General features: G+C 31.7%; 2 protein-coding genes across 2 annotated transcripts in view; one reads left to right on the plus strand and one right to left on the minus strand.

Moving 5' to 3' along the window:
• LOC127067904 (proteoglycan Cow) overlaps positions 1–13,283 on the plus strand; it is a 141,434-nt gene extending 128,151 nt beyond the window's left edge. The window contains exons 7-10 of the mRNA XM_051003324.1: positions 6,998–7,199; positions 7,376–7,535; positions 9,119–9,345; positions 9,584–13,283. Of these exons, the coding sequence (XP_050859281.1) occupies positions 6,998–7,199; positions 7,376–7,535; positions 9,119–9,345; positions 9,584–9,714 (720 nt within the window). The 3' untranslated portion in view covers positions 9,715–13,283. The remainder of the gene's footprint in view (positions 1–6,997; positions 7,200–7,375; positions 7,536–9,118; positions 9,346–9,583) is intronic.
• Positions 13,284–13,392: 109 nt separating this feature from the next.
• On the minus strand, positions 13,393–15,459 carry LOC127067906 (alcohol dehydrogenase class-3). The gene is made up of 7 exons (XM_051003332.1): positions 15,182–15,459; positions 14,786–15,029; positions 14,477–14,697; positions 14,183–14,399; positions 13,979–14,109; positions 13,633–13,907; positions 13,393–13,546 (listed from the first exon to the last, which is right to left on the minus strand). The coding sequence occupies exons 1-7, from the start codon at positions 15,200–15,202 to the stop codon at positions 13,522–13,524; spliced, it is 1,134 nt and encodes a 377-aa protein (XP_050859289.1). The 5' UTR covers positions 15,203–15,459; the 3' UTR covers positions 13,393–13,521.
• Positions 15,460–16,004: the final 545 nt, after the last annotated feature.

Genomic DNA, 16,004 nt, shown 5'->3' on the forward strand with positions numbered 1-16,004 from the left:
ACGACGACGACGACGACGACGACGACGACGTTCGTTCGTTCGTTCGTTCGTTCGTTCGTTCGTTCGTTCGTCTCTCCTTTTTCTTTCTCTTTCTAATTTTAACTTTAGAGTGAAACTCTGAGAACGAGTGAGCGTATGACAGAGAAGAGAGGGATGAAAGGGTTAAGAAGAAAGTGAGATGGAAGAAGAGAGAGGATAGAAACGAGCTAATCGACAAAGATTGCCGAAAGTACTACAAACGCGTCGTCTCTTTTGAAGAACGCCCCAACGACGTTAGTCGTTCGAGCTCGCTAGCATGTTCTATGCAACTCGTTTTATTCCTGCATTTCTGCTTTCCCCGTGCATCTTTCTCCTTGGCCCACATCTCCAAATCCAACAACTGTCTCTTCTACAACTTAATTAAATCAAGGTGATCGCGGGAAAACCTCGTATTCTCTGTGTTAAGAAACGATTCTAAACTATCTTCTCATTCTCTCTCTCTCTCTTTCTCTCTCTCTCTCTCTCTCTCTCTCTCTCTGTCTATCTATCCATATCCATTTTTATCTCATTTCCCTAGCAATTGCTTCGTTTAAACCAGTCGGATAACATCATTTGATTTCTCGATATATATTTTCTATTTTATACGACGGGGTGCGAGTTGTTAGTGGAAGGGAAATAAAAAAAGAAAGAAGAAAGAAAAATGTGAAAAGAAAAAAAACGAGTTAATCTCACGAGAAATTTTCGTGTCCATCCGAGTATTGTTTCGATTTCTTTTTCTACTTTTCTTTTTTTTTCATTTCTTACTCTATCCTATATGCAAACATATATATATATATATATATGTATGTATGAATGAATGAATGTACAAAACGTTGCGGAGTAAAATAAGTCGATAAACGGTTTTCAATGACTCATATCAAGAGAGAAAGAGAGAAAAAGAGAAAGAGACAGAGAACATATCACGAAATCGAATTGATCGGAACGATCAATTTTTGAAAATATCTACCCCTCTCGAAAATGCACCCACGCATAAACGTACACACGTATAAACGTACAAAACGAATTTCGCGGAATAACGTAGAGAACGTTAATCGACTTGGACGGTGGTCCACTGACTGGCACATTATTTTAATGGGCGATTTTCGCTTGTAACCGAGCGAGTCCACGCGGAAACCAGGACTAATTTATTTCGATTCGTTTCTGCAAGCCGCGCAATTATCGCAATACACGCGTTCGAAATGCATACAAGCGTGCGATGTCTCTCGATACATACACACATGTACGTACATATACACGCGCGCACGCGTGCATGTGTATATATATATATATATATATATATATATATATATATATGCATAGAACGTTCCTGCGAATCTACGATCTTGTTAATTAAATTGACAAATCCGGTATCTCCACGAGATCGCTCTCGTGCTACTAACATTAAAGAGAGAAAGAGAGAGAAAGAGAGAGATTTCCCCTACCACCATCACCATCACCATCACTCCCATTTCCATTTACACTTCCCACGTACGCTGACCGATTAGCGTAAGGTATTTCTCGATATGTATGCATGTTTGTCTGTATGCGTATACGTATACGTATATATACTCTTCGATTGTTCGTTCCCGAACGAACTAATTTGTCGATGGATACCCGTTACTATCCAGTTCACTATGATCGATCTTTGATCGATCATTTCTGACAGTTGAAATAAAAACAGTTAAAATATATTACAGTTTCAATGAATGAAAAAGAGAAAGAGAAAAAGAAAGAAAGAGAGAGAAAGCAATTATCTAATCATTCACATCAATGTTCTTTCTTGTCAAGTATGGTAATTGCTATCGATTCGATCAGCTAATTGCTTCGATAATCGTATTTCTTACAAGATAGTGTTGCGAGATTAGTATAGTGGTAATGGTAATGACAGTAATGGGTAGTGGGTTGATCGGCAATGGTAGTAGTAGTGTTGGTAACAGTATGGTGATAATCGAGTAAGGAGAAAGTACATAGAATTTGTTCGATTCCTTTGTTCACGCTATATTCTCCTTCGGTACGCTTCGAATCGTTCGATCATTATATATTTATGCTCGACCTATCGAGTACGAATAGAACGAGTTGCATTATTCAAAATGATTTAGAGAACATTCGATTGACGTTATTGTGCAAGAATAATGATCGCTTTTTTTTTATTACATTTTCTTTTCTTTTCTTTTCTTCTATATTTCTATTATTTTATTTTATTTGATTTTATTTAATGAAATTTGTTACACGCTCGCTAACGTAGGAATCTACCTAATATTATTATTATTTTTTTCTTTCTTTTCTTTCTTTTTTCCTTGCGATCGAAGAACCGCTCTTTTTCGATAAAGATAAAATCGAACGATTTTCGATAATGAAAAAGAACGTAAAAAAGGAAAAAAGAGAAAAAAAATAAAAAAGAATAAACGCAAAAGAAGTGGTAGAAATAATCGAAGAGACAAAAAGTAGAAGAACCGTCTTTTCTCGAGATAGTTTTCAATTTTTCGAAGAATATTTTTCTTTCATATTTTCTTCTACTTCTTCTTCCTCTTCTTCTTCTTCTTCTTCTTCTTATTCTGTCTTCGAAGAATAAAAATCTAACGCGTACTTTTGGTCACCGCTGACGGATAAGTAATTTAAGTTTTCTAACGGCGCGGTCGTCTCCATTCGGTTTTCTCATTTCCATGAAGTTGGTCGGATGCTTCTGAGCTTCGAAAGGATCAGCAGAGAGAAGAAGAAGAAGAAGAAAGAGAAGAGACTTTGCGAACGAAAGAGAGAGAGAAAGAAAGAGACAAAGAGATGTTAGAACAGACGTGTATTTTGAATCGAGCTTCTCGAATCAGTTCAGAATGAATCCAAGGAAGTTCGTTAAATTATTCCTCTACTCTGTGGTAATTAATAGTTATTCAGTTTCGCATTCGCTTGATGACATAGAATTTCGTGAGATGTACAAAGGATACGTACGTATAACTTTTCCTTTCTTCTCTCTCTCTCTCTCTCTCTCTCTCTCTCTCTCTCTGCTTTTCTCTTTTTCTCTTTCTCTCTTTCATTTCTATAAGTACATTCCTAAGTCTTCCTTTATTTCAGATTATATTCGTTTATATTTCAATACCGTTCACTCGCAACATGTTTAAATATATAAAATTATTATAGAACCTAATGCATTAAAGAGGAGAAATAGAAAGAGAGAGAAATGGAGTAAGAGAGAGAAAGAGAAAGAGAATAAATTAGTCTTTAGTTCTTCTCGTTATTTTTTCTTCGTATTTTCGACGAATTTTAATAGAAAACTCGAAAGATTCTTCGAACCGTATAGACAAACTTTATTGGAAATAATCCACCGTCCTAGAAATCCCTGCGATAGTAGCCAATGGTGTTAGGTGCTGGGTGCTCGCTGCTTTTGGGTGATATGTGCTGGATGGTATATGCTCTCCTGCTAGTGAAAAATCGAACGAAAATCGTTAAATATGAGGAACCTTGATTCTTTATTGCCAGCTATTTTATTGCGTAAATTCATATATTTCGATCTTTTTATATCGGATTCTTACTTCTCGTTCTAATATTTTATGCCTTTTGCAATAAAAAAACGTCCTTCATTGTAATACGAATCATAAAATTTGAATGTTATCATTTGATTTTTATGACTTCAAGCATAAAATTGAAATCAGTATTTCATAGGATTATTGTTATTGTTATTATTATTATTATTATTATTATTATTATTATTATTATTATCATCATCATCATTTCTTTCGTCGTTATTATTCATTCTTTATTATTTATTATTAAAGATGCTTTTGTTCTTTTACCTTCTTCTCCTTCATTATTATTATTATCATCTTTTTTTTTTTTTGTTCTTTTCATTCTTCTGAAAAATTCTCTACGATATCGTTCTCATGCTAATAGGAATGAATTTAAATATTATATATTTTACGAAGGAGAGAAATTCGTCGAGTCATTTCGAAAACTTGTATTCGCATTGAGATCGACGAAGAATACAATGGCATTCCAGAAAGCATTTTCCTCGTTACAACGATGACCATTAAAGCTGGTGGCGAACGCTGCAGCTTTTACGTATTATATGTGTATATATGTATGCATGTATGTATATATATATATATGTATGGTACGTACATACGTATCTATATATGTATGTATATATGTATGTCGTTTCGCTTCTGCGGCTCCTTACAATCGTAATTTAATTTCAATTGCAGGATTGGATTTAGAGCGAAATAAGTGTCATAATACAAGCTTAACACCGTTTGCATGAAAATTATGTTGTTTCGAGAAGGGAATTGTTAAAGAAAGAAACGGGAGATTTCTATAATATTCCTATAATAAATAATTAAATAATTAATAATATCATTGAAACGAAGTTAAAACAATAGTAGTAGTAACAGTATTATTGGTAATGCTAACAATGATAGTAGTAATGGCTAGTAGTATAACCTTAAAAAGAGCGAACGTATCGCTAACGCCATCTAGCGATTAAAAGTAAAAACTATTATTTTACTTTCAAATTCTTGCTCGTTCAATATTGTGTTCATTCTTTTTATTGTTGCTATTATTATATTATTATTATTGTTGTTGTTGTTATTGTTGTTGTTATTGTTGTTGTTGTTTCATATTCTATTTTTTTTTCTTCTATTATTCTTTCTTTCATTTTTTTCTTTCTTTCGTTTAACACCACCACCGCGACGTGCATGTAATTCGCAAAAATATTTCCTTTTTCCATAATCCTTCCTGTGCTCCGGGCGTCATAAAATTCCAGAATAACGCCGTCGCTTTGGTCCTGCACGAAAAAAGTAGGTGAACGCTTTAAATTCGTTGTAATTTCATGCTTTCAAATAATTTAACATTCAACGGACCCCTTTTGTCGTGCAAAGCGACGTAATCCCTTCTCTCTCTCTCCCTCTCTTTATCTCTTTCTATCTCTCTCTCTCTCTCTCTTTATCTTTCCATCTTTCTCTCTCTCTTTCTCTCTCTCACCTCCTCTTTTCACCTTTTCATCGTTTTACCAATATTCTAAATTGTATTATTACGCCTGTACCAACAACGAAAATAATAATAATAATAATAATAATAATAATAATAATAATAATAATATTAATAATATTAATAATAATAGTAACGAAAAAATAACGAACAAAAAAGAAGAGGAAACTCCACTCTTAGGAAACTCCTTCCTCGAGAGAACTGAAACTCGTCGAGGTAATATTTTTGACGCGATTAAATCGCGTTTAATCATCGGGACTACTATCCTAGAGGAAGGATGAAGATTTTCTAGGATTAGCTAAGTTCGAACAAACTCTCGCAATATCGGTTGTCGTACGTGATGCAATTTAGGTACGGTTTATTCCGGCTTATGTTAGATAGTTTATTTAGCTGGCTTCGTCATATCATTGTCATTCCTTCACTCTTTCTCTCTCTCTCTCTCTCTCTCTCTCTCTCTCTCTCTCTCTCTTTCTCTCTCTCCTTTCTCTCATCCTTTTCCTTTTAGTCTTCCCGTCATTTCGATTTTCTCCTCTCCCACTAAACATTATTACGACTCTCTTAGCCTTTGCTGTCGTCTATCTTGTTAGAACGGTATGTTGCTTTTACTCCTTTTCTCTCTCATACACATACATACATGTTTGTTTCGTCTCTCTCTCTCTCTCTCTCTCTCTCTCTCTCTCTTTCTCTCTCTCTCTCTCTCTCTCTTTTTCACTCATACACATTATACCTTCTCTCTCACACTTATCCATATACATTTATTCAGTTTCTCTCTATCTCTCATATACACAATTATTCTCTCTCACCTAGACGTTTCTGTTCGAGTTCTCTTTCTCTCTTCTTCTCTCTTTCTCTCTCTCCCCACACACATATACACACACATGCACACACACTTGTGTTCTCTCTTTCCAACACACTCATTTGTTTCATCTCTCTCTCTCTCTCTGTGTGTGTGTGTTGTGTGTCTCTTTCTCTCTTTCTCTTATACATGCGCTTGTGTTCTCTCTTTCCAACACACTCATTTGTCCGATCTCTGTCTCTCTCTCTCTCTCTCTCTCTCTCTCTCTCTCTCTCTCTCTCTCTCTCTCTCTCTCTCTCTCTCTCTCTCTCTCTGTCTTTCTCTCTCATTCGCTCTTGGTCGAATCGATTGAAAGACGGGGCTTCTCTGGCTAGTCAGGGGATGGTATACGTTTGAAAATACATACATACATACATACATACATACATATATACATACGTACATACATACCTATGCCATCCCCATAGCCGTTATAGTTCGATCAATCGAACGTAGAGAGAAGAACTCCCACACTCGAAAGACACTCATCCTGCTCGTTATGCGAAAACGTATTTGCATTTTATTTGCATGCCGAGCGAGAGACAATATGGAGGGAATGAGGATGGGACGAGTTAGAACGCCCGGTTCAGAAGCGAAAAGGCGATTCTCTGTTTGCTTTTCCGATCTCTTTCTCTCGATCCGTCTTCTTTCTACACCTCTTCTTCCTCCTCCTTCTCCTTCTCCATGAATTTCATTATAGAAAAATGCTTGTTTGTTTATCCATCAATTTCCACAAGGAAAATGAATTTTTTATAGATTCTCGTGAAACGATCAGTGTTTCCTTGTTTTTTTTCTTTTCTTCTTTTCTTGTCTCTCTTCGAACGATTATTATTTATTTGTTTGCTTTTCTTTTATAAGACAGATCTTAGATTCTTTTTCTTCCTTCCTTCTTCTCTTTTATTAACATTAATTATTATTAGACATTATTATTAATATGACGTAATTTATATATAAAATAACACACACATATCATGTTATTTATTTATAACGTGTGTACACACACACACATATATATACATACATACACGCGATATAGATATATATGACATACGCACGTATATATATATGATATATTATCGAATTAAAGTAAATTCATTTTTCTCTTTCCCTCTCTCTCTCTCTTTCTCTCTCTCTTTCTTTCTTTCTTTCTTTCTCTATCTCTCTTTCCAGACACTTGCCTCAGCTAACAGATACGACGATAAACATTTGTTGAGCAACGAAGTTATGGAAAAGTCACCGTCACCGATGAAATCAACCTACAACACGGATTGCCCACCATCATCTAAACCAGCTATGGCAAATCGTCTTTTGGATTGGTTCTCGGTTGTGATGGCAGATGCCAAGCATCGTCGTCAACATCCTAAACCCATAGGTATTATTCTCATAACGCTTTATATCTTCCATCTTCTCTCACAAGAGAAAAAAAAATAAATAAAATAGAGAAGGAGAGAGAGAAAGAAAGACACACGTTACTCTCAAAATAAATCGTTGATCGTGATTATAATCTCGTACATTTACGATCCTAATATCCGTTACTCTCATCTTCAGGTCATTTCCCAATCCCATGCCAGAGCGAAGTTAGGTGGATGTTTGGACATTTGGACAGTGATAGCGATGGTAGGATCTCGCTTTCTGAACTTTACGGATTGGAACACGATCAGAACGAGCCGTGCCTAAAGCCCTTCCTCGATAGCTGCGACACTGATGGGTAAAAAGAAACTTGTGAAACTTTTTAAATTCAATTGGTTGATGGTGTAACGTTATAGCTATAAAAGAAACAAAAAAAGAAAAAGAAGAAAAAGAAGACAAAAAAAAAAGAAATTGGAAAATTAACTGCTAAACTTTTCAGAGTTAAAGTTTCATCTGATTTTTATGATCTATGATCTATGATCCATTATCTAAAATATTATCGATTAAAGTTTTATTAATGTTTTTAATTTATTATCGAAGTATTTTCAATCTTATATGAATGAATCGTATTTCTTTTTTTTTTATATTACATATATATAATTCTTTTTATTCAAATTACATGATGATTTTAATCTTGTATATAAAGATCAGTGGTAACATTAAAAGTGTTCAAATTATATAGCGTATTAAGGAAAGAAAGAAAAGAAATATTAAAAAATTAATTGATACAATTATGGTTTTTGTTAGAATTGCATATTTTTTTTTTTTTTTGTATTATTTGTAATTTAAAGTATAGTGACAAAAGATATAATGTCTGAGTCATTATCACATTTCAAGTTACATATGTATATGTAATATACATACATACACACACACACACACACACACACACATATATATATATATCTTTTTATCAAATCACATGATGATTTCTATCTTGTAAATATTGCGATATGAAATCTTGTAAATATAAAGATCTATGTTAATATTAACCGTAAAGATGTCTACGTTATATAAAATATTAAAAAATCGAGTGATAAAATTTTCAATGTTGTTAGGATTGCATCTATTCTTTATGATCTATGATCTAGAATATATTGATAAAAGATATAATGTCTGAGTTATTATCAAAGTATTGTCAATCATATATGAATGAATTGTGTTTTCATATTACATATACATATCTCTTTTTATCAAATCACATGATGATTTTTATCTTGTAAATATTGCGAAACGAAATCTTGTAAATATAAAGATCGATATTAACATTAGCTACAAAGGTATCAGCATTATAATAGAGTATTAACAAAAAGGAGCAAAAGCAAAAAGAATATTAAAAAATATTGAAAGATAAAAATTATCGACGTTAATATTGTATCTACTTTTTTTACGATCTATGATAAAATATATAAAGAATAAATCGTCGTCGAAGCTTCGTCGTAATAATTATCACGTAATAATTTCAATCTCGCTGAATAAAATCTTTGAAAACATTCAGAAAAAACATTTTAGTAAAATAAGTCGCGTTAAATGATAACAAAGGATGATCGTATTTAATACATTTTTATCGATCTCTTCGTTATTACCATCATCGACAAATTTGCAAGCGCGTATAAACGATAGAACAATAAAAACAAAGAAAAAGATAATAGAAGTCAACGAGAGGCGATATTTAAATGAAAATATTTTCATCGATCCGTGCTGAAGCATCACGTATAAATACAAATACGCGTACGTATATGTATGTATATAGAAATCAAAGCGATCGTCTAATTAAACATACGTAGTTTTATATATATATATAAATACGTATGTATACATTCGTCATTATTATTTATACGTAATATAAATACGTATGTATACATTCGTCATTATTTACAGCGATATTTTCGTGAGTGGTATGGAATGGTGCGGTTGTTTCGCAAAGGCTGAACGACCTTGTGCTGCAGTACGTAGACGATCGCCATTGGAAGTAGCACCGGCATGTGATTCCAGAGGATATTATCGAAGCACTCAATGTCATCGAGGACTTGGACTTTGCTGGTGCGTTGATCCACATGGCGTTGAATTTGCTGGTACCAGAACTCGTGGTACCAAACCTGATTGTGGTAAGTACATGAATAAATATACATACACACGCATATATATATATGTGTGTGTATATGTATATTTTATCCTTCAAAGCATTTCTTCATTGGATTAAAAATCTACGTATGTAGTTTAATATGAATCGATGATGTTTAATATGAAAAGAAAAATAAATAAATAAAATCAAATAAAATAAAGAAAGAGGAAAACGGGAAAAAGAAAAATTGTCCTTATTGATTCTGATAATATATATTTTAGATACGATCGTGAACAAGATCAGCAACGGTGGTTTGAAAACGAATAGCGTCGATCTGGACGACGACGAGGACGGTGGTACAGATTCAACCCAAGATTTGGAAGGTTCGGCCGATCAGCCGTTAGATTTTTAAATATATCGCTTCGATCGGTCCAAGATAACAAAAGGTGATTAGTAAGAGGAATAAGTAGAAGAGCAACAACAACGGCAAGTTGTAGAAGGGTGGGGTAAAGAGAGAGCAGAGTAAAGGGAGCAACACCTTTAAAACGTGATGTTTGTAGTAGTTTGTAATCGCACGAGCAATTCCTTTCTCGCGGATTGTGTTGCCCGTCTATTCGTCCATCGACCTCGAGATCGAGGGCGTCGTTAAAAGAGAGAAAGAGAGAAAAGGAGAAAAAGAGAGAGAAAGAGAGGGAAAGAGAAAGAGGAAAGAAAAGAAAGAAAGAAAAAAAAAAAAAAGGCTCTGTTTATAATCTGAATAACGAAGGCGAGCCTAAATGGAATTAGAAAGCAACGAAAGAACCACCTTGTTGGCTATTTGATTCATTCTGCGTGACGGTGATTCGCTAAAAGTAGAGAGAGATTATTATTATTATTATTTTAATTTTTATTAATATTATTATTATTATCGTTGTTATTGTTATTATTGTTGTTGTTTGTTATTATTATTATTATTATTATTATTATTATCATTATTATTATTATCATTATTATTATTACTACATTTGTCTTTCATTTGATATATTTATCTATCCATTCATCTATCTATCTCTCTTTCTCTCTTATCTCAAAGTATATCTTTACGAAACTCAAGTTTTTTGCAAATACAAAAACAACGCCTTTTCCTGTAATGCGATACCACTACGATTAGATAGAGATAGATATCTTACGTCATTTGTGCAATATACAATACAATGTAGATTCTCGTCGTCGCAACGCGAATTGGCTTTTATGTCAAAGAAATCTATTAGAAAAGGAACGTCGATTTGTGTGTCGTCTTTATCTATGATCCTTCGAAAGGAAGAAAAAGAATTACATCGCTGTACACAATTCGTCTATAAATATAGATATAGAATCGTGGAATTTATTAATGCGAAAGTCGAAGGTGAATTGAGAAAGAAAAAGAGAGAGAGAGAGAGAAAGAAGAAAAAAAATTGATAAAGAATATAAGGAAAGAAGGAAAGGGAGAGTGCTGATAAAGAAGACGATTCTTCATTTTATTAGCTTGATTAACTCCTGTAATGTGAGCGTTAGAAGAAAAAATGGAAAAAGAAGAAGAAACATTAGATATGGAAGATACCATTCGACGAGAAAGTATGAAAGAGGACACGCTATACATACATATATATATATATATATATAAATAAATATATATATAAGTATATAAATATGATTTCTAATCGCAAGCTTAACGACATTATAATAATAATAATAATAATAATGATAGTAATAATATAATAATAATAATATTAATATTAATATTAATAATAATAATAATAATATTAATAATAATAATAATGATAATGATAATGATAATAATATAACGTCTATAAACATAATAATACTGTCTATGACTTACGATAATACAGGTAAACGTAGAAGATCAAATTCTGAGAGAGAAAGTTATGCATTAAATCTGAAGGGAAGGAGATTATGGCGGTAGTAAGATCAGATCGTGTGAATAATTATCTAACACGAATATAAAATGAGAGAAAATGTTTAGCCGATGCACACAAATAGTTTTGCTTAATTAGTTATCTTAAAGATGATATAACAAAACGCCTCTATAAAGAAAGAAATAGAGAAAGAGAGAGAGAGAGATAGAGATAAATATAGAGATAGAGATAGATAGAGATAGAGATTCGTCCTCTCACCGCTTATTTATTATTATTATTATTATTATCGTTATTATTATTATTATTAATCCTATTATCAAAGCATTATTATGTTTTTTGGATTATTTTTAACACACGTGTAATAGGCCTTAGATCATTAATTATCTTTCGTGGTCATCTTGAGTTGTGAAATTAAATGTAAGATATTACGACGTAAAGAAAAAAGAAAAGCGGAGAATGAGAAATAAGAAGAAAAAAAAAAGAAAGAACACAACAACAACAACAATAACAACAGCAACAACAGCAAGTAACAAAAAACAAAACGACCTATTTCATATTCGCTAATAACTACATATATATTTACCATGTGGTTTAATCACGACGATGAAATGTCAAAGATATTATTAGCACGCCTTATTTATTACGACGGAATATATGTATGATTCCGTTTAAGATAATACGATATTGTCTAATCGTACGACGCGTATTAGAAACATTGTAACTTGTAAGAAGAGCGCAAACGCCAGCAGTTATTTCGAATGAATTATTTTACGTTCATGGTAAACGGTTGGGTGAGATTGTAAATGTAAATACATGCTTTAGGAACATACATCTTATATAACAGTTAAGAAGCGTTAGACAAACGGTGGTGCAATCGAGAAATATTATTTTATTTCCAATAGGAACAACGGAAAGGAAGTGCAGTATTTAACGTCGTGATTATTCATCTGCATTCACTGTAATTATAAGCATTTTTACTTAAAAAACTTTTACTTAAAGAACGTATTGTATACCAATAGATATATAGAATATAATAACATATATAATATCTGTAGAAGGAAATATCGGTGTGAGAACTATGTGAATATGCCCCCTAGTATTTAGAAGGCAATTTACGTAGTAAAATAGCCAATGCAAGTAACACGTGTCCTATTTAGAAATGGACGTAATAATAATAATTAAGTTTATAAAGCCTAGAAGAGCATTTCACTCTACTGATATAAACATTCCTGCTAAAAAGCAATTTTAATGAGAAAACTTCTGTACTCGCCATATTTATTAAAAAGCAAGTGTTATATACTTCTCTTTCTTTTTCTACTTGTTTTTTTTTTTTTCTTTCTTTCTTTCTTTCTTTTTTCGTTCACTCCAGTTGTTTCCAATGTCTTTATCAAGATTTTTTTATATACACAATTCGGTTGTGTAATTGAATATAAATTATATTCGCATTAAGTATTAATATCGACTTATTTATGATTGTCGCTTATAAAGCATGTAATTGCAATATAACACGACTAAGAATGTAATATACAAGATATAATTATAATTCTTTTATTTGATTTGATTATACGGATACATTTAAAAATATTTACTATCTCTTAATGAACATGGCGTATCTCTTTGGTCAACACAAAATTTAATTAGATTGACACATATATTATAAATAAATATAAACGCCATCCGATCGATTAAGAGATAATCGTCCACAAGTGAACTAACGAATACTCTTCTTTCCTGCTATTATGCGCAACTTACATTCCGCCTCGATTATTGTACTATCGACCTAGATCAATTAATATTAACGTAAAAAGGAACGTGAATATATAGTTTTACCGGAGTCTTGCATTATTGTATATACCTAATTATATACAATGAAAAAAAAAAAGAAGAAAGAAAAGAAAAAGAAAAAAAAAGAAAAAAAATCATCGTAAATGACCTTATTGCCATGATGATTTTTCTAAGGTATGCACCTGATCGAAGCGTAAAGAATTTTTACTTCTTTTCGAAGCTACCATAAATAATATCTGATTTGGTTAGTATTGTAAATGTGAATGTAAGAATTCTTTATGAATAAAGATTGTTGTAGAAATTCGTTACCTTTCGCTGGCAATACCTATTTGTCTTGATAACAATTCTTTCGAAATGGAACAGAGGAGGGGATGGTGAAGAGAATGGAAACGAGTAAAATCAACTACGAATATTAATGAAATATATTATGTATATTTATAAAATTCTTATAATCCTTAATGGAAAAATAAGTTTTAATAATTATTATTAATATATATAAACTGTAAAAAATATGATTATATATATATATATATATAATCTTAGTATTTGAGAACTGCTCTTAAGCTGAAAGATAAATAATTTCAAATTTAATTATAAAGTCATTAAAATCTCTTATTCGCTTGCTTCAGATAAATATTTGATAAACTTACCAAACTCCAGAGTGCAAAATATCGAAAGCTTCATTAATTTTCTCGAATGGTAAATTATGAGTAATAAATTCATCGAGAAGTAATTTCTTAGACATGTACTCGTTCACCAGCTTAGGAACACTGTCTTTAGACTTCCAACCACCGAAAGCGGTACCTGTCCATACGCGTCCAGTTACTAACTGGAATGGTCTAGTACTAATTTCTTCACCAGCAGCAGCTACGCCAATGATCACAGACATACCCCATCCTTTATGACAAGATTCTAAAGCAGCACGCTATAATAACAATATTATAAGAAATTATATTAAATAATATATAATATTTACATATATTAATTTATGCTCACCATAGTCTGTACATTTCCAATGCAAACGAATGTATAATCAAGTCCACCGTCAGTGAGTTCTATCAAAACTTCTTGAATAGGTTTATCATAATCTTTGGGATTGATCAGTTCGGTACATCCAAATGTTTTGGCTTAAACGTAATAAATTATTTAAATAAATAGAACCGATAACTTTAATAGAAAGTGTATAAAAAATATACTTACCTTGTTCAAATTTAGCAGGATTAATATCTATTCCAATGATACGTGACGCTCCAGCAGTTTTGCAGCCAAATGCTACTGCTAAACCAACAGCACCAAGACCCCAAATGGCACACGTACTTCCAGGTTCTACTTTAGCAGTGTTAAGCACAGCTCCATATCCAGTAGGTATACCGCATCCCAATAAACATACTTTTTCCAATGGCGCAGTACTGTCAATCTAAAAAAATGCTGGTAATAGAATCACACATTTATATAGAAATATTATAATATAATTAAGAACATAAGAAATATTACCTTTGTCAAAGATATATCCGATACCACAGTATATTCAGAAAACGTTGAACAACCCATAAAATGAGCAATAGATTGTCCTTTGCATGTAAAACGAGATGTGCTATCAGGCATTAGACCTTTACCTTGAGTAGCACGGATTTTACTACATAAGTTTGTTTTAGGAGATTTACAAAACTTACATTCTTTACATTGCGGTATGTAAAGAGGAATAACATGATCGCCTATATTTAATTTCATGTATAGTTGAGATATAGAAACAAAATAAGAACCTATGTATAATGTTAATTAAAAATTTGTCAAGATTAATACCTTCTTTGAACTCGGTTACACCTTCTCCAACGCTTTCAACGATACCGCTACCTTCGTGTCCAAGAATACATGGAAATATACCTTCTGGATCTATTCCACTTAAAGTATAAGCATCCGTATGACACAAAGCAGTTGCTACTAATTTAATACGTACTTCATGTGCTTTTGGAGGTGCTACTTCAACCTCTTCGATAGATAACGGTTGTTTTTCCTTCCATGCAACTGCTGCTTTGCATTTAATAACCTTCAATACATAATATCTATTTTAATATTTTTAACTTATTCGATATATTCAAGTTTCAATTCAACTTGATCGATATCTAAATAAACAATAACGTCTAATACTTGCAACTTAAGATAAAAATTAATTATTATATTACAAAAGATTATATTTACCTTTCCTACTGTATCTACCATAATTGTCAATTGAGTAAAAACAATCAAACTCGTAATATTCTTAATACGATTAATTCTATAACCTATTTGCTTTAAACAACGATATTACTGATACACTTATTTTTCACTGCTATCAAAGGTCACAACCTTATATTGGTGGAATCAAGATATTATCGATCGTACTGCCCTCTCGTAAATTCTACAAATTATGACAATTTAATTTCTTGAATTTATTACAAACATTTTACCTATCTAATCTAACATGTTACATCTATCTAATCATGAAATACTTCATTTTTATAAATTTTATTAATAAAGAATTCTTACATTTATATTTTTATTTATTACATTGTATTTATATTTATAAACTATCTCAATTAATTAATTTCATAGTAACATTATAGATAGATGTAAATTTGAAACATTAAAAGGAATTTTGTATTTGATCAATTAATCATAAAAATTGAATATGTCATAACAATAACTTTTAGATCTTTGGATATTTTCTTTGTCAAGTATCTATAATATAATGTTTTTTCGCTTGTGCCAATAATAGGAACAATAGATATTTGATGACAAAGATAATTAATAAATTAGACATACAATCTTTTATTATAAAACTCATCACATTTTATTCTGAATAGGTAAAAGGAAATGAATTATTAGTTTTTTATTTCTAAATATTTTGCTTGATGATATCTAGATAATTATTTCAATTAAATATAAAGAATTATAGTAGTGGTTTATTAGAGAAACGCGATACAATCTGCAATACAATAATTGTCTTTTATGAATATTAATATGAAATATAGATTATAATCCA

This window comes from Vespula vulgaris, chromosome 12, assembly GCF_905475345.1.
Source record: "Vespula vulgaris chromosome 12, iyVesVulg1.1, whole genome shotgun sequence".
NCBI classification, from domain to species: domain Eukaryota; kingdom Metazoa; phylum Arthropoda; class Insecta; order Hymenoptera; family Vespidae; genus Vespula; species Vespula vulgaris.